Below are 20,145 nucleotides of genomic sequence, written 5' to 3'. Positions count from 1 at the left end.
GTTCTATCTTCGTCTCCACCCACCCATCCATTACATGCCACTTTCTTCTTGGAGGAAGGAGCATTCAATCTGTCAGCCCAAATGCAGAGCAGCATGCCTTTGGGCTCATGATAGTATTTGGAGATAAAGCTGTGCCATATTATCCTCTGAACTTACAGGGAAAGGATGAATAAAGTCTCCCCCAAAAGGCATTAAGAGATATCTCTTCTGGTCTGTTAACTATATGCTTGGTAAAAATGGCAGAAAGGCTTTTATTCTCCTATATGCAGATGTTAATCACCAACAGTGGTCAGCTCACTTACTGCCCCCAGAGTCATAATCAAGCTCCCTAAACAGCTACTCTGTTTCCAAGCTTTTCAACCCCCAGAGATTGTGAACTTAGGAAATTAAAGCCTCTCCAAACTTGGCAAGTAGGCATTAAAAAAAAGGGTGCATGCTGCCAAGTTTATTTTTCATTTGAAAGCATCTCAACCTAAACCTATATGCAGATCAGGAATCTGGCTTACAGCAAACCATGGTCAACTACTCAATAACCCAACTTCAAACCATAGGCTTGTTTAACTAACAGATGATTTTTATAGCTTTAAATATCACCCCTTCATAGTATGCATTAAGTGCTAAAATGGTAACGTAACTGGATTTTTCCCCCTGCTTGAAATGATTTTAATTGATGTTTAAAACACAACAATACCAAGAGCAGCAAAAGAAATGTGTGTGTGGGGGGGGTGGTTGTTTTTTAAGAGACGAATGTCGGAGAAAAGCCACATTTATCGAAACTTAATTGTCAGTCTCTCTGGCCTTTTTTCTGGATTGCTGCCAAGGCGTTTCTCTTCGCAGGTGGGCATCTTCTCCCAGTCAACAGTGGCAAACTCCATGACAGATCGCCTCATGGCCCTCACAAGTACAGCATGTTCTGGGTTTTCATACGGAATCCTTCCAAAGAACCAAACAAAAAGCGGCGGGGGGGGGGGGGAGGAGAGAAAGTAAATGACTAGAATTTTTTTTTTCCTTTTGCAATGAGAAAACTAAAGTTTAAACGTGAATGGATTTGATACTAATATGGCACCCAATGCATAGTAAATATTTTTTATGGTTTACCGTATTTTTCACTCCATAAGATGCACCTGACCTAGTTTTTAGAGGGGGTATGCAAGAGGGGAAAAAAAATTCTTTAAAGGGAATGCTGAGAAGAGCTTGTATGCATCCCAGGCTCTGCTCAGTGCTCCCTTTCATGAGCCACGTGGAGCGTGTCTGTGTGGCACTTGCAGGCTTTTCCCCAAGGAGGGAGAAGGGACTGACGGGCTGCCCTTCTCCCTCCTCAGGGAAAAGCCCCCAAGAGCCACACACACTCTCCACGCAGCTCTTTAAAGGGAGCGCTGAGCAGAGCCTCCCGCCTGTATTCGCTCCATAACACGCAGACACATTTCCCCTTACTTTTTAGGAGGGAAAAAGTGTGTCTTATGGAGCGAAAAATACGGTGCAAACATTTTGTACCTCTTAGTCAAGAAGTAAAGCAAAGTCAGGGGAAACAGAATGGGGGTGATTTCACTACCAATATTTATCTGCAGTCCACCCCCACTTCACAGCTGAGCAACAAGACTCTGCTTCTGTGCCCCACACTTTCCGCACAACTCCGCTGTTTCCTTACTGCTCATCTGTGTGGGTGGAGGAATGGCTTACAGGTGGGGCTGAGGTACATGAGAATCCATTCCTCAAGGGCATGTACTCTCAAAATGAATGGATGTGGGGTTTTACAGGGGTGGGGGAGATAACCACCCACACCTACCTCTTCACACACACAGAAACGTTTATGGATGGAAGGAATCTTGTGTGGAGCCCCATAGTGAATGAGGAGCAAACATGTATCTACAGCCTCCCAACCTCTGCTTAGCCCATGACAAGTGGGGAGGGGAGGGAGATGAGACTACAGCAATGCCCCCTTTCCCCTGCTGATCAGCAAGAGGGGATTTCACAATTTGCATAAAATTAGAAAGCAACCATTTGTCCGCTTCTGATCTAGAGACAGAAATAAAACAGCATTTTCTTGGAGAGTGTTGCATATTGACCAGATAATGTTAAAAAAAAATATGCATTTGAGATGTGCTTATTCTACAAGTCCTGTTGGGAAAGGGGTGTTTTTAGTACTGACCACAAATCCCTTTTTCATTAGCAGATTATGTTCACCTCCATGCACAGTAGGGGGTTACTACACACATGGGGGCAATGTGAATGGAGTGGCTGGCTAACCTGTATCTGCCAGCCGGGGATAACACTTCAAGCATCTGATGAAGTGGGCATGATGTATTAGGGCAAAATAAATCTTTTGTTTTTAAGTTGTTGTTAGACTGGGAGCTTCGTATCTTAAATATTAATGGATTAGAAATAAAGGAAAGGCAGATTCTGCTTACTTAACCAGGTGATTTCCAAAATCGCAACCTAAAACAAAGATTGGAAAAAGTTAGTCAAGTCTGCATAGCCCTTGACATGCAGAATACTGAACAGCTTCAGTCAATTCTAAATTCCATTAGATTCAAATGGCAAGTTTTGTAAGTTAGCAATTTGGCCTAAATGGTTCACTGAGTGAGATAGTTCTTTCTAGTTACTTGCTTAGCCTTATATACAGTTAACTTGTGATTGATTTCTCCCTGTGGACAAAATCATTTGCTTCCCATTTGTCACTTGCTTCAACTACACATAACTAAGAAAAAGGCAGCAGCAGGTAGAGGTTTCTAAAGATTTTTGTGCACCGATTAGGAATCTTCAATGGCTGTGGCAGTAGTCATTGGAATACAACTGAAAAGACTTGCCATAAAACTGGAAATCTATGACTTGTGGGCCTGCCTGCTTGACACCTGACAACACATGTCCATCAAGCTGGGGCTTGGGGAGTTCAGTTCTGCTTGGTTTGGAATGTGCAGGAGAGGTTGCTCACCCACCTAATCCCTGCAGGAAGCAGGATTGAACCTGCCCTCCAGCTGATATATGTAGAGTTCAATTCTGCTTGCTCATTTGCTCTTAATGTGCCAAACATTGACTGCCAAAGGGGTGGGGTGGGGGGAGTATCTGACCCACCAGGTGAAAAAGCTATAAATGAGAAGGAAAGCAGCTATATGTATGCAGCACATGCCAAGCCCTTCTTATTTTCAAGCTTTAAAATCTTAAAGACCAATATTAGATATCTGGGAAAGGGAAGAATAGCTGAATTATACAGTAAATGCCCTGAGTAATTTAACGATGATTTTCTTCTTCTAAAAGATAGCAGCTTTTACTGAGAAGCCTAGAATGACAATGAGTGTAAATCACAGCAAGCCCTCAAAGAATCCCAAGTAGACTGCTAAAAAGCAAGGCAATTATATAATTATGAAAGTCATTTAATGTAAGGAGGCAATAGTTGTTCATCTGCATTATTATTATTATAATTATTATTATTATTTTCTGAATCACTGTTAAATACCTGGAGGCAATCTTATCACTTTGGTTGGTGTTAGGCAAAATGATTGCTTGGGCAAAAACGGTTCATCGATTTTCTTCCCAAATCCTATAGAATGAAGCACGAGGGACCGTTCATGGTCATATATATGAACAGCTGATACTCTTTCTTTTGAAGTTACTTCTGTAACATAGGAATAGATGGCATTATCTGGAGCTCAACCAGCTGCTGACATACTATATTTCTTTATTCTTTAGGTGGGTGACAGCCTAGCACTAAGGGGTGTTGCGACTTGTGTGATTTACAGACAGTAGTAGCTTAATGTTTCTAGAGAGGCAGGCTTCTGTTCAGTCAAGAGAGCTCTTTTAGGTGCACCCATGTGTTACCTCTGCTCCCTGTGGAGCTTTTTGACATCCCCCCCCAAGCTACAGTCTCCCCTGATATATTCCAAACTGCTTTTGAAACTGCCCTATGTCGCTTACAATTGATTTGGTTATGGGAATTGAGAGGACTTCCTATTGCTAGTGTGTGAAAGGTGTTAAATAGTTAAATAGTCCACCTTGAATAGGCCAGTTTTAGTAAGCATTACATAGGGCTTGTTCCATGAAATTAATGAATTAACTTTGCAGATTAATTTAGCAATGCCGGCTGCTTGTGTTTTCAGCACTGCTTTGTGAATGGCCGCTATGCCTACTTTACAAACATTTAAGTACTTCTGTGATGCTTGGTCTGTACTTTTTGCATTTCGCTGCCTTCTGACCTCACTGTTTTATGTTCACACACAACTGCATCCATCAGCAGAGGATAATAAATCTTTCATGCAACAGATACATGCAATAATAATAATAATAATTGTACCCTACTCATCTGACTGGGTTGCCCTGCCACTCTTGGTGGCTTCCAAATATATAAAAACAAAATAAAACATTAAACATTAAAAATCTTCCCAATACAGGGCTATCTTCAGATGTCTTCTAAAGTTTGTATAGTTACACATCTCCTTGACATCTGATGGGAGAGCAAATAATAATCATGATAAATCTATGTGTCTTTAAGGAGCAATAAAATGTTGCTTGTGTGGTAATACACGAACAAAGGCAACTCCCCTGGGAACTGAAATAAATAAGCTGTTACAATTTCACAATTGCACGTTCATTTCCATGAAGGTTTCTTAAAAGTAGGGCCAGATAATTCTATTAAAGATGAATGATGTCTTGCAATGTATCCACCCAATACTAAAAAGTATATCTTACAAAATTGATGGCTGCTGAGTAAGGGCACCCACAAATATATTGCTTCTTGTTCAGATATAAAAGCATTAAGCGATTATCCTTCACGTCTATTAAGAAAAGAAAGTGGGGGAGAAACAGTTTCTACCTTTTCTGTCAAACAATGTTAGTGAAGGAATGTGGTATATTACGTACAGATGGTATCTGCGATCATGAGACATGGGGTTATTAAACAGGTCTGCAGGAGTTGAAACAAAGAGAACAATGGTCAAAATGACTGAGCAAAGACTTGGCAACCTCCTCCATATTTCAGTAGATACTATACAGACATAATCAACCAGTTTGTATTCACAAAGCACCTCCTTCCTGAACGTTGTGGCCCATTGTAAGGTACATGAAAAAAGATCTGTAACAAATGCCTTTTTGCCACTTGTTATGAGTCTTAGAAGTTCTTGTTTGTTCTTTATGATTAACCAGAAAGATTCTGATACTCTGATCCTGGCCAAAGGGGCAAATCACATCTTATTATGCAGATTGCTGGCTATCATTCCATTAGAAAAAGTGACTAGCAGGAATTAGGTGTCTGGGATTTAGTCAAAATCATTGGTCTTGTGGCTGAAATGCTTCAGAATTCAATGCAGGTAAGTCATCTGCGTGGGACGCGGGTGGCACTGTGGGTTAAATCGATCAGAAGGTCAGTGGTTCGAATCCCCACAATGGAGTGAGCTCCCTTTGCTTGGTCCCTGCTCCTGCCAACCTAGCAGTATGAAAGCACATCAAAGTGCAAGTAGATAAATAGGTACCACTCCAGCGGAAAGGTAAATGGTGTTTCCATGCACTGCTCTGGTTTGCCGGAAGCGGCTTAGTCATGCTGGCCACATGACCCAGAAGCTGTACGCCAGCTCCCTCGGCGAGATGAGTGTCACAACCCCAGAGTTGTCCACGACTGGACCTAATGGTCAGGGGTCCCTTTACCTTTAAGTCATCTGCAGTCTCCTCCATACCCTAAACTCATTACATAACTATCTTATGTGATTCTCTATTGCTGCATTGCACAGTATAAAAGAAATGCTGATAAGTGTGTAATACCGGCAGAATACTGCAGGCCGTGACATTTCCCTGGTAGAGCACATGAAATGGCCGCCATCTCTCTCTAAGCACACAATGGTCTTTGCTTTCAGCCTACTCAGATTAAAGAGCTTTCCATCTGTTCAGTATATGATTTCTACTCCAGTGGGGAGTTTCCCTTCGACAAAGTGTAGGATCATTGCGATGAAACTAATAAATAGAGTTGGGTAGATAACACAACACCTGATCCCACACTGAATGGTGCACTTTGAGAGCCACTGTGATCTGCAATTGTTGCTGTCATGTTTTCATGGAGGAGACAAAGGATGTTCATAAATTTATCTGGGCAGCCGATTTTCAAAAGGGCAGTCCATGGGGCATTATGATTTACATTGTTGAAGGCCTTAGTTAGGTCAATAAAGGCCATATACAGGGTTTGGTTTTGCTCTCTGCAATTTTCTTGAAGCTGTCGAGCAGTGAAAATCATGTCCACTGTCCCCCTAGAAGGTCGAAAACCATTTTCGGATTCAGAAAGGGTAGCCTCTGTTATTGTTAGGAGATAGTTTGCTAAGATGCTTGCAAGAGTTTTGCCGTCCGCAGCTAATAAAGAGATGCCTTGGTAGTTTCGACAATCCGTTCTATCACCTTTTAAAAAATATATACAGGTGTATATTTATATATATACCTGTACTCATTCATAATCTCACAGATCTATTTTGGGCCAGCTGGACTTTCCAGGCTATTTTCAAAGGCAGCATCACATATAACACAGTACAGTTATCTAAGCAGGAGATTATCGAAGCTTAGATAACTGCTGCAAGCTTATCTCTACCCAGATAGGGTCGTAATTGGTATATCCAATGAAACAGAAATAACACTCCCTCTCCCTATGAGGCTAACCTGTGTTGGATCATGGAGCATCCTCAAACTGCAAACTTTCTTCCTTAGAAGAAGTGCAACCCCGTTCAAAACAGGTTGAAGATTATTTAATTACGCAGACAAATCACCCACAAAGTAAATGATAGCAAAGTCCTTCTCCTGGCCACATGGGGAGGACGAGAGGGAAGGAGGAAGGGTGAAAGCACAAGATTTTGCTGAAGCTTGTTTCTACTCACACACATAGTGCTAAACCATGTTTTAATATTAATTGTGAACCACCTCATTACGCTACTCCATTAGTCTCATGGCAGAGGGGTGAAAGCTTTAAAACACTGCCAGAGAAGCAACTCAGTAGTGAGGCACATTAGTGACTTGTGCTTTGGGAAGACACTTTCAATATATCAGTGATTTCTTTTAATAATGACAATATCTGGATAAAAAACGTAATCTATCTTTTTTTCTGGCCATATCCTGAAAAATCTCGTTCATCTATTTTTGTGACTTCTTTCCTCGCTCAAAAATAAATCATGGTAATCGATTGCATGCAAAGAACCACTAGATGGCAGTAGTAGAAAGAACACTACTTTTATGGCTATGAAGTAGAGATTTAATCATCTCTGTAGAAATAATCTCATCACTTTGAATAGTGTACAGAGCCTAAAACTTCCGTATACAAGAATATCAGAAGGCCTTTATACAAATCTATGGAGTAACTGCAGTCGAAATGCTGTCTAAAGTGTTGGTTGCCACACCTCGAAAAAGGAGGTTATAGAGCTGGAAAAGGGGGACAGTCAAAATGATCAATGGGGCAAGTCCTCTTTGAGGAAGGTTTACAACATTGGAGGCTTTTTCATTCAGTAAAAAAGCAAGCAAGAAAGGGACATGGTAGAGGTGTGCATAATTTGGAGAAATTATACAACCTTCCCCCCTCTCATAATACCAGACAAGAGGAAATACCATATTTTTTGCCCTATAGGACGCACTTTTCCCCCTCCAAAAATGAAGGGGAAATGTGTGTGCGTCCTATGGGGCGAATGCAGGCTTTCGCTGAAGCCTGGAGAGCGAGAGGCATCGGTGCGCACCGACCCCTCTCGCTCTCCAGGCTTCAGGAAGCTATCCGCAAGCCTTGCAAGCCCGGGGGAGTTCCCGCGGGCTCGCAAGGCTTGCGGGCAGCAGCCTGCAGCCCGGAGCACGGGGCGCCCTCCGGAGGACGCCCCATGCTTCGGGAAGGTGTCTGCAAGCCTCCCGCACCTGGCGGAAGGTCCTGCTGGGCACGCGAGGCTTGGGGCGGCAGCCTGCATCCCGAAGCACGGGGAGCCCTATGGAGGACGCCCCGTGCTTCGGGAAGGTGTCTGCAAGCCTCCCGCGCCTGCCGGAAGGTCCTGCTGGGCACGCGAGGCTTGGGGCGGCAGCCTGCATCCCGAAGCACGGGGAGCCCTATGGAGGACGCCCGGTGCTTTGGGAAGGTGTCCGCAAGCCTCCCGCGCCTGGCGGAAGGTCCTGCTAGGCGCGCGAGGCTTGCAGGCAGCAGCCTGTTCTGGGGGCTGGGGTTGGGGGAAGCTCGGGCTTCCCCCGCGCCAGCCCCACGCCTGGGGGGAGGGAAAATAATTTTTTTCTTTATTCCCCCCCCCAAAAAAAACCAGGTGCGTCTTATGGGGCGGTGCGTCCTATGGGGCGAAAAATACGGTACTTCACTCAGCATATTGTTGAACCATGAATTTTTTACCAGCGCGCTGGCTGCCATCTTGGATGCCTTTAAAACATGGGTAGGCAAAGTAAGGCCCAGGGGCCAGATCCAGCCCAATCGTCTTCCAAATCCGGCCCATGGATGGTCTGGGAATCAGCGTGTTTTTACATGAGTAGAATGCGTCCTTTTATTTAAAATGCATCTCTGGGTTATTTGTGGGGCCTGCCTGGTGTTTCTACATGAGCAGAATGTGTGCTTTTCTTAAAAATGCATCTCTGGGTTATTTGTGGGGCAAAGGAATTCATTCATTTCTTTTCTTCCAAAATATAGTCCGGCCCCCCACAAGGTCTGAGGGACAGTGGACAGGCCCCCTGCTGAAAAAGTTTGCTGACCCCCTGCTTTAAAAAGTATCACAGGCCTCTGAATGCCATTTGCCAAGGTCAATGAGAAGGGGGCGCTGTTGTGCTCCTCTCCTGCTAGTGAGCCTCTCAAAGGCATCAAGCTGGCCACTGTGAGAACGGAAAGCTGGAATGGAAAGGTCTTCGGCAAAGGAGCCAACACTGAAGGGCCAAGGTTCCTTTGCCACACACCCCCAATAAAATATTTGAGGCCCCCCTCCCCCCAAAAGTTGATATTGTTGCCATTAAGAACACAAGGAGAAATGTGACTGGGCCATTAAAGAACAATTGACCGTGCAGATGCTGCCCCCCCAGATGTGTGTTAGTTAGCAGAAGACAAAAGCAGAGATGAGAGGGGGAGGTTGCCAGGGTAACTGTGGGTCGCGATGTCATCACAGGAAGAGAGGCTGTCCTTTTGCAACAGGTTTTTGGAGCAGGGGTTTCTGGGAAGAAGGAGAAGGACATGGACAGAACGCCATGTGGGACTGAAGGGCAGCACCCCCACCCTTGGGATATAATTGCTGTGAGCTCTCCCTCCATAAAACTCAGGTGTAAACATGTGTCAATAAACTGTATGTCTAAGATACTACAGCATCATTTCCCCCAAGGAAACACAAACCCTGGTTAAGTGCCAAGACCCCTGGAATCCCTTGCTACCACTCGGCAGACTTGGGGTGGCCTATAACAATATTAAATACCTCTATTAATTACTTTACCGAGGCATTAAATTAGTTCCTGCTTCTTAAAAGTTCTGAAAGCCCTGGTATGATCTATGAGCACATTCCTTTAGGGAGGGAAAAAAACCTGAGAAAGATTGCTTACACTTTCACTTTCAACAGGTTAACAGTTTATAATCCTACTTCCCTGAAGGCGATTTGAATGCAGCAACGCTTAGTGGCGCCAGCACCGTCTTGTTTATCTTAATATGAAATTTCAGAGTCTCAAGCATTTTCATCTACCCCTTGCTCTGTCAGTAACGTAAAATAAAACAAATGCAGACACTAGTTAAAACTGATACTGGTATGTTCAATTAGAGAATCTTATTTGCTCAGCAAAAAGCATTTCCAAAAAAAAGGCTAATATATCTTATTCAATCCTTCTCCTCAAAACGATCTGTTTTCTACTAAATATATGTGTGGGTCCTATCAATGCTGTGCTGCATGGGAAGAAAAAAGAGAGAGAGAGAGAGAGAGAAAGGTGGATGATTACTTAAGGTCTGCAGATGTTGCATTCCTTGAAGCTCTTTCACAGTTTTCTCCAGGGTTTTCAGGTGATTGTTGTGAAGCATCAGGATTCGCAACACATGAATATGTTTCAGAGCACCTAAAATGACAACAACAATTAATAAAATAATGCCTTACTTATTTTGTTTCTTCAGTTTGTTACATCTCCTTATCTTACCCAGTGACTTACAACCAAAAACCAAATGAACAAAAAACCCACAACCCCATATGGATACATTTGAATCAAAATACATTAAACATTAAAAAACATCCAACCCACTTCTAAAAGGTCACAGGTACAGTGGTGCCTCGCAAGACGAAAATAATTCGTTCCGCAAGTCTTTTCGTCTTGCGATGTTTTTCGTCTTGCGAAGCACGGTCCGTCGCAAATGCGCCTCTTCAAGCGGCTTTAAAGAAAAAGCGCAAGACGTTCTCGTCTTGCGAAGCAAGCCCATAGGGAAATTCGTCTAGCGAAGCAACGCAAAACCGAAAAACCCTTTCGTCTAGCGAGTTTTTCGTCTTGCGAGGCATTCGTCTTGCGGGGCACCACTGTAGTTAAAAGGCTGAAAGCCTGGTTAGAAAGTAAAGTTTTTGAAGGGAGCCTAAAGATATCTAAGGCAAACCTCCCTCTGCAGAGCACGCCACAAACAGGGAGCCACCACAGAAAAGGCCCGTTCTCATGTTCCCTGTCTGGACCTGTCATGGAGGCGGCACATGAAGATGGGGTGAATTCATACGGAGTAAATTCATATGGGGACAGGCAATCCTTGAGGTATTGCAGTCCTGAGCTCTTTTAAAACTTTATAGGTCAAAACCAACAATTTTAATTGAGCCTGGAAGCTAATTGGCAGCCAGTGCAGTCAAGCCAGAATTGGTGTTATGTTTTCAAACCATCTTGTCCCAGTGAGAAACCTGGTCACTGGATTCTGCCCTAGCTGAAGTTTCTGAACCATCTTCAGAGACAGTCCCACATATAACACATTGCGGTAATCTAACCTAGAGGCTGTCAGAGCATAAACAACAGAAGTTCGGCTATCACTGTCCAGATAAAGGCGCAGCCGGCTCACCAATTGAATCTGATGGAAGGCACTCCACACCAGAAAAATGCCCGGGCTCTGTACACGCTCCTTCAGTGGGAGTGTAACCCCATCAACCTCCCAGCCATCAGAGCTAGGGAGCCACCAACTAATAGGACCTCAATTTATCTGAACTGAGCTTCAGTTTATTGACTATCATCTAATTCTTCACTGAGGCAAGACAACCGTTTAGCACATCCACTGTCTCACCTGCAGATGTAAAGGAGAAGTAGAGCTGTGTGTCATCAGCATATTGCCAACAACATGCTCCAAAACTCTGGATGACCTCACTCAGTGATTAAGCAGCATGAGGGATAAAATTGAGCCCTGAGAAACCCCACACTGAAGGCTCCACGGGGCCAAAGAACATTCCCCAAGCATCACCCTCTGGAAGCAACCTTTGCAAAGTGTTGCCACCCACCTCCAACTCAGGCAACTGCTCCAGAAGGACACCATGGTCAATGGTATCAAAAGCTGCTGAGAGGTCAAGGAGAATTAAACAGGGACACATTTCCTCTCTCTCTTGACAAAGGTCATCATACAGGCTGACCAAAGCGGTTTCTGTGCCAAAACCACAGCTAAACCCTGATTGAAATTGATCTGGAAAATCAGTTTCCTCCAAGAGCACCTGGATCTGTTCCACAGCCACTCACCCAAGAACCTTATCCAAGAAGGGGAGGTTGGCAACTGGCTGGGAATTATTTAGGTTTTCTGAATTCCAAAAACTAGAAAATAAGAGAGAAGCAGGGAAAGTGCACTTAAGGGGAAATAACTCGCTTATCAATCACAGCTTTGATTTCATTGATTGCTTGATTGGCTAAAAAGACTGACAGTCAAGAGCAGCCAGGCTGGGTCATTTCACAGAAATTGCTTAGAAGGATACTTGCACATTTTGCTTCATAACTTTCATACACTCATAGAATCATAGAGTTGGAAGGGACCCCAAGCCCTCTTTCTAGAGACATTTTTCTGTTTTCATGAAGACCACTTGTCTTATTTCCAGGACTTCTTGCAGTCTATTTCAACCAAATTTAACACATATACGCTCACAGGAATCACTCCTGGTTCAAAAGAGATTATGTTGACGCCATACCTGATATATCTCGGATTTCATTATTGTTGAGGTACAGTTCTGTCAAGCAGCAGTTATGCTTCAACATAGTTAGATTCTGAATCTGAATTATGAGAATTAGAAAAATAGGTTCATGTGATTTTATTGGTGAAGAACTATACCTTATATGCTATCTTTGTGGGTTTAAATAGGCCTGTGAAATATCCCATATAACAGACTAAAAGCATAACAGGCCCCAAAATGCACAGTATAGAAATGTTCTTTTCCTCTATATTAAGCATCTACCTATAACATGTTTTTGCATGTCATATGATTGCCATACTGTTGAAATTAGTGAACGTAACTAAGTTAGGTCCATTAATTTCAGCAGGTCTGCTCTTAGTAAAACTTCACTGAATGCCACCCAGTGTGCTGAAACCTCAGCCATTTTACCCTCTTCATCCTTTGTCCTGAAGTGCCACAAACCACATACAGCTGGGAAAGGAGAGCTTCAGCAAAGGATATATAGTCTGCTAATACTTAATCTGCTACATATTATAAGTATTAATATTAGTGTTAATTAAATTTATATTCTGACCTTCATCAAAAAAACTACAGGGTAGTTTACATCACAGAATACAAATGTCAATACATAACCTAATATTTATACAATGTATAATTTATACAATGTAAAAATCAAAACAGTTATGTAAACACAGTAATAGTAGAATACAGATTCTCAGAAAATACAGAGCGTTAGAGCATTAAACAAGGATCAGGTAGAATGCATATTTTATTTACTAAATTTCTATCATGCCATTCCTCCCAAAGAAACCTGAGGCACCTTTAACAATGACTCAGTTCTCACAAACTGTGGAAGTGATAAGCTGGTCCCAGCACATGGGCTGAAGGGAAAGATGCAGCAAGCTTGCTGAACTTAGCCATGCTCAGTGGCCTGTAAACCACCTTGAATTGCATTGTGGAAGTGGATAGATGTAATAAAATGTTTGTGTGTGTGTGAGTGAGAGCGCTCATAGATTTTCTGTATCCAATAAATGTGGTGTTCTTACCTTTCTCCCATCCAACAGTCTCACTCTTTTGCTTTAAAAATATATATAATATCCATCTCTTATGCTCTTTATCCACCTCACAAGTCTTTCTGCATCCTATATTTCATGTTTAGGTTATCTTTCCCCTCCCCTTCCGCACTCCCTGGTACGTTATGTCTATTCCTCCACCAGCAACAGCTCACAAGACTTCCACACTCTCAGCCTTTCAACTTTCCACAGGTATGGGAAACAAGCAACAGGTATTTGGAATCAACCCAAGGGGTGCACAAGCAAGCAAGCAAGCATAGAGGTGGCCCTACATTGTAAAGGCCTGAGCTGTACAAAGAAGCTGTCTGCTTGCTAGCATACTGAAAGATGCAAAACATTGTAATAACAGCAGCCTTTCAACATGGTTGACATTATATGGCATGCGATTACTCTTAGCCCAAGGCAATAAACCTGTATGTTCTCCCAAATTATATGGAATTTTACAGTATCTTTTCCTAGCCTTAGAATTGTATGTACCGTATGTATTTACAGTCATATGTGAGCAGCCAGTGACAGAAGCTGTGGCTATTGTGTGACTTTCAAAAAGCCTTCCGTCTGCCTATTTATTCTTCTTGATTCATTGTTATAACATGCATTCATGTTTCTGCTTTTAAACTTGAATATATTCTGTCCTGAGAGTCCAAGGAGTGCACCTGCCTCACTATAGAGGCTGTCTAAATGCACTCAATGTTCAGTCTCAAATGGGGGCACCAAATAGCTCTGAACTGCAAAGGATGGTGTTTGTGGCTCACCAGGGGTTGGGAGCAAATGGCTCTGGGAAAATACCCAAGGGCAAATTGTCCCTGCCTCAGCAATACAGAAGCAGAGGAAGCTGCTGAAAGTATCTGACAAATGTCAGATCATTTGTCCCCAGAGTTCAGGATTGTTTGCACTGACCAGCAATTTCACATGGGAGCTTTTCCATCCCTTAGAGCCCTTTCTCCCAACCATATGGTGATACTTGTACAGTGGTGCCTTGGTTCTCAAACGCCTTGCTACTCAAACAACTTGGAATTCAAACACTGCAAACCAAGAAGTAAGTGTTCCGGTTTGCGAACTTTTTTCAGAAGCCAAACATGCTCCGTTTTTAGCGTTATGCTTCCGATTTGAGTGCCACGCTTCCGTTTTGAGTGTTATGCTGAGGTCTGTCTGTTTTTGCTATTTCTTCTGCATTTTTGTTTTTGCGTCTTTTTTTGTTTTGTTTTTATGACTGTGTGGAACCCAGTTCAGCTACTGACTGACTGACTGACTGATTGATTGATTGATTGTGTGACTTCAGTACCGGTACATTGTTTATTGCTTTCATTTTATGGATCAGTGGTTTCGTTAGATAGTAAAATTCATGTTAAATTGCTGTTTTAGGGGTTGTTTTTAAAAGTCTGAAACGGATTCATCCAGTTTGAATTACTTTCTATGGGAAAGCATGCCTTGGTTTTGGAACACTTTGGTTTTGGAATGGACTTCTGGAACGGATTAAGTTTGAGGACCAAGGTACCACTGTACTAGTACTAAACACACAGCCAAAATTTGATTCCATTGTGGCAGTTAGGTATATGTTTAAATCTCTTTTCTTGAAATGAATGGGGTTGCATTTTAGCTTGGGACCCAGTCTATAAATTCAACAAATTCTAAGCTTTTTTTAAAAAAAAATGCTACAAAATCCCCCATTACTTTTTACTGCCAAAAATAAAGTCAAAAGTGTAAAAAATAATGTAAACTTTATATTTATTACCTTATTATTATTTAGCCACAAATGGCTTAATATCCGGAACCGTGATAAATCAGGGATTTCTTTTAATCCTCTGAAACAAAAGTTATATAACTTCAGTTGTTAATACCCATTTTAATATACTATTATGCATCAGAAATAAGCACTGAAGCAGTTATGTAATTCCATCAGTAACAGCTGCTTTTTGATTCAATGTGCTTACGTACTGTTGGCAGTAAGCAATCCTCTTTTGTCAGAAAAGCATATACAGTGGTACCTCGCAAGACGAATGCCTCGCAAGACAAAAAACTCGCTAGACGAAAGGGTTTTTTGAGCTGCTTCTCAAGACGATTTTCCCTATGGGCTTGCTTCGCAAGACGGAAACGTCTTGCAAGTTTGTTTCCTTTTTCTTAACACCGTTCATACAGTTGTGACTTGACTTCGAGGATGAAAAAAATCACAAGACGACAAAACTCGCGGAATGAATTAATTTTGTCTTGCGAGGCACCACTGTATAGTACTGCTTATGAAGTAATACAGTGGTACCTCTAGTTATGAACTTAATTCGTTCTGGAGGTCTGTTCTTAACCTGAAACTGTTCTTAATTAGAGGCGTGCTTTCGCTAATGGGGCCTCTTGCTGCCGCTGCACCGCCAACACATGATTTCCGTTCTCATTCTGGGGCAAAGTTCTCAACTCGAGGTAACTCTTCCAGGTTAGCGGAATTTGTAACCTGAAGCGTCTGAAACCTGAGGCATTTGTAACTTGAGGTACCACTGTATATGGAAATTCATTTGCACCCAGTGGTTGCTGAGCATCTAAAGTAGTAAATAAATGACTTTTGTTAAGTACCAACAGTTCTCAGTCTCCACAATTTTACCTCGTATTTGGTGAGGAACACAAGTATCAGTGGTTGACTTCAGATGATCATGTATCAGCTTGGTTAGCAGCTTTGGAACAAGCCAGGATATAATATCATGGTTTCATATTCTGGCTTCTTCTGAAGCTGATAATCTGGGTTGTTTTGCTTGTTTTGGATGAAACAAAAACCGTAGTTAATTAGAGACTTAATGGTCTGAGTGATCACACTGCAAAGCAACTGAGTGCATGGGGAAAATGTCCATTCATATATTAACATTAGCACTCTTCAGGTGTGAGACGAGCAGCAAGGGTCCTTCTCTTATATGTTGGCATCACAATTACCATCACAGTAAGTTAGAGGGGCCTCTTTTGAAGCGGGGAGCTTCCTGTACTCATAAAAGCCCAGCCTCCTCCACCCATGACTGCTGTTGGTAGAAACAAAAGAAGTTGAGATCTTCCATGTACCTCAGATCTTCCATGACACATTTGGCCCTAAGTGGTTATCTAAAAAGAAAAATATATCCATATATTGCAGCCATTTCTCAACGTTCTTTCCATTTGTCATGATCAATGTATATTAAAGATGGGGGGAAAGCTATGAACCATTTGGGGTGAGGAAATAGCTGGAGATGTATTGCTTCCCACCTAACAGGAACTAGATGATGTGGTGAATGAACACTTGTCTTCTATTTGGTCGTCTGCCAAGCCTAAAGAGCCTGTCTAACAATGGCAAAGGAAGTCTAGTGTGATTGGTTTGATCTCTCTAGAGAAAAAGAAAACCCGGAACAGATACTCTGCATACTGCATTCTGTTACGGCACAGATTCTTGGCAATGTAGCCATGGCTTAAAGGACTCTTCACAAAACTTGACATACCTGGGCAAAATTCTCAATCCCATGAAGTTTTATTTATAAAATGCTGGAACTCTGCACAATGCACACACAACAATCACTTTTCCTTATTGACTTCTATCCACATGCAAGTTATCTCCTATTTCTCTCTCCAAAACTTTAAACTTATTTTTAATTGGCTTCACCCCCCCCCCTGCCCCATATCTCCAGGCCTACCCTTTTGATGAACAGACTGCAGCCCTTAAACCCTAGAGTTTTAGACTGCAGCCCTTAAACTCTAGAGACATTCTACTGAAATAAATAGAACGTATCTGGAGAAACTCATCTGAGGATTGCACCCAAAGGCATTACATTTCTTCCAAGGAGAGTTTAATTCCAATAATTTTTTTAACCTGCCTCTTTATGCAGGTCTTTCTAGTCTTTGCATGCCCTTTGGGCCTCCAGCATTCTTTTCCAATTTACAACTAAACTAATCAATTTCCTCAAGATGACAGCTTTCTCAGAAGCAGAATTTCCTGTGCTTCATTAACAGTACTGGAGGATTTTAATGCACAGACTTAAATATTTATTAGCTTTTTATAGCAGCTCCGCTCCAATCAACACAACACAAGTCAGCCAGTTTAGAAGTAATGTTGCAAACTATGGTTTGGGAGGTGTGGAAACAACCATGCTCTGGTTATTTGGTCCTTTCTTCCCCTTGTATGGGCAGATACAATGAACTGCTTCCTGCTTAGCATATGCCTAAACTGCAAAGCAGAAGCAAATCATGGTGAGCAATTATGATTTGGAGGGAAACTACAAATCAGTTTGCTGGTTTGGATGTGCAAACTCTGGCCTAGATTCAACATTCTCTGACTGCTAGTGCAACCCCTACTGTGTTATGGTAAGGACGATAATAATGCCTGCGCAATATGCCAGCTTCCTGCGCCTTCTCTTGTGCAAACCATTCTGCTAGCACAATTTGTAATCACTAAGGGAATTCTGATATTTAGCCTTTTCTAAGATGAGACCTATGGGATGTGGGTGGCGTTGTGGTCTAAACCACTGAAACTCTTGGGCTTGCCAATCGGAAGGTCGGCAGTTTGAATCCCCACAATGGGGGTGAGGTCCCGTTGCTCGGTCCCAGCTCCTGCCCACCTAGCAGTTTGAAAGCACGTCAACGTGCAAGTAGATAAATAGGTACCACTCCGGCAGGAAGGTAAACAGCGTTTCCGTGTGCTTTTCTGGCTTTCCCAGAAGCGGCTTAGTCATGCTGGCCACATGACCTGGAAAAACTGTCTGCGGACAAATGTCAGCTCCCTCGGCCAGTAAAGCAAGATGAATGCTGCAACCCCAGAGTTGTTCGCGACTGGACTTTACCTTTACCTTTTTTAAGATGGTCAGGGGTCCTTTACCTTTTATAAGATGAGCGCTAGGGAATATGCTGGCCTCACAAAATAAAGATTAAAGAATGAAATGGCAACTTACTGGTCCTGGAAACAAACTATTTTATTTTCACAGAACCAAAAAGAAATTCTGTTTTCTATTGCTTAAAGATTAATCAGTCTAAAAATTGATTCTTTTCAGCTGAGCCTAACAGAACAGTGCCTTAAATCAGCAAATAAAAAGAAGAAGAATATATGGTACTTACTTTTCACCAAGATACAAATCGGTAACTTCATTATTTCTCTTATAGCCGCATATTTTCAACTGTTTTCCTAAAGCCTGGAAACAAATTGTGTGTCAGAAACAATGCACATAATTAAACAAAATATATTCTTATATATAAAAAAAGAAATTGAATTCACAGGATCTCTTTCTCGCCTATGCTTAAATAAAAGAAAGAAAAAATACCTACAGCTATTACATTCCAATTTTTATCCTCCTTACTTCATTTCGCTTCAGTACGTGCCTTACCACATATTTGTGGGGAAGACAGCACTGAATGCCTTGGGGCAACACTGGCTCCTGGAAGATAGAGGAAGAAACATAGATATGAGGATTGCTATATAGCTCTCAGCTATTAATTCTTTGTTTTTCGTGATTAGTCAGTCTAGAGTCATGGGAATTTGGAAGGGGAAAAAAGATTCACTCCTACAAATCATATATTCAAAGCATAGCTCTAAGAGTATGGGGGTGGGGAGCCTTGTTAATAAACTCATGGCTGAACATGAGTTTAGGGCCAGTTCATATGATATCATTCTTAATTGGCTGGACGTTTTCTGCCAAAGTTTCTTATCAGACCAGACTGATGCAAGCATGATACTGTTTAAACCAGCTTTAGGATTTCTTGATGTGCTGAACTGCAGCTGGCAGGCAATCTTGCATCGACAGATCAAAACAAAACAAAACCAAGCAACACAGACGTTTAAGACACAGATGTAATCTGCAGTGCTGGCCCACCCATGAGGCAAGGTGCGGTGGCTCCCTTGGGCGGCAGGATCCACAGGGACAGCAGATCTGGCCTCTAAGGAAGGCATTGCCTGCTGCTGCCACAGGGGCAGCGATGGCTGTGGCACGCTCCTCAGAGGCCTCAATTGCAGCCTTTTCAGAAGCCCCCACCCCATGCTGCTTCTACAACACAGGAGGCACTGCTGGTCTCTTCCTCACCCCTGCCATGTCATGAAATTCAAGAAGAAGAAGAAGAAGAAGAAGAAGAAGAAGAAGAAGAAGAAGAAGAAGAGGAGGAGGAGGAGGAGGAGGAGGAGGAGGATGGATTTGCTATCCTGCTTTATCACTACCATAAGGAGTCTCTTTTTTAATTTTAAAAGATTTATTGAAATAATTCAACATTAATACATTTATACATACATATTATGGATATACAAACAAACATACATTTCATACAATCCTTAAAAATATTTATACATACCCACACACAATCCTGCACATAATTCCTTTTCCCACCACTGTCCCTCACCCCTCACCCCACCCTGTGTTAGACTTCCAATCTACTCAATTGCAATTTCTTTCTATTTCTATTACTTTCTTTCACACACTATTAAATCAACTTTCTACTTCTTTTTCTGTTACACATTGTTATCCATATTCTTTGGTATTTCAGTATTTATAACAGAACTTGTTTATTCTAATAGGAGTTCTACTACCCGAAGGAGTCTCAAAGAGGCTAACATTCTCCTTTCCCTTCCTCCCCCACAACAAACACTCTGTGAGGTGAGTGGGACTGAGAGACTTCAAAGAAGTGTGACTGGCCCAAGGTCACCCAGCAGCTGCATGTGGAGGAGCGGAGACGCAAACCCGGTTCACCAGATTACGAGTCTACCACTCTTAACCAATACACCACACTGGCTCAAAATGCAGGAAGAAGCTGCTTTACCCTCAGTTGGACCATCCATCCGCCTACCTCAGCAGCCTCTACATTGATGCACCGTGGCTCCCCAGGCTTTCTCAAAGACCTCTCTCTCCGGCTTGATGGAGGGTGCATAGTCTCCCCCTCTGCCAGCCAACCAACCTTCCCCTGGGTGCTTCATTCACAAAGGAGGAGAAGCAGAATCCAGCTTGGCTGCCTCTAACTGACATTCTAACTCAACCTTCCTTAAAGACATGGCGGCAGCCTTCCACACTGGCCTCATTCAAACTGTCACACCT

At 42.5% G+C, this 20,145-nt stretch overlaps 1 protein-coding gene across 3 annotated transcripts; it reads right to left on the bottom strand.

The window, feature by feature from the left end:
- Nucleotides 1-729: 729 nt before the first annotated feature.
- On the bottom strand, nt 730-20,074 carry LRRC72 (leucine rich repeat containing 72). Of its 3 annotated transcripts, none has more exons than XM_083468549.1 (9): nt 19,901-20,073; nt 18,188-18,261; nt 14,871-14,940; nt 12,084-12,165; nt 9,901-10,014; nt 4,808-4,897; nt 3,455-3,538; nt 2,409-2,436; nt 730-933 (listed from the first exon to the last, which is right to left on the bottom strand). In XM_083468549.1, the coding sequence occupies exons 1-9, from the start codon at nt 19,979-19,981 to the stop codon at nt 768-770; spliced, it is 789 nt and encodes a 262-aa protein (XP_083324675.1). In that variant the 5' UTR covers nt 19,982-20,073; the 3' UTR covers nt 730-767. The 3 variants fall into 3 exon arrangements, with proteins under 3 accessions (XP_083324675.1, XP_083324674.1, XP_083324676.1); XM_083468548.1 differs by having other exon boundaries at nt 3,455-3,613; nt 19,901-20,070; XM_083468550.1 differs by lacking the exon at nt 3,455-3,538 and having other exon boundaries at nt 19,901-20,074.
- Nucleotides 20,075-20,145: the final 71 nt, after the last annotated feature.

Source organism: Podarcis liolepis, assembly GCF_965112155.1.
Source record: "Podarcis liolepis genome assembly, chromosome: 12".
Lineage (NCBI taxonomy): Eukaryota > Metazoa > Chordata > Lepidosauria > Squamata > Lacertidae > Podarcis > Podarcis liolepis.
The sequence above is the reverse complement of the archived record's forward strand: the minus strand, read 5'-3'. Positions and strand labels throughout refer to the sequence as shown.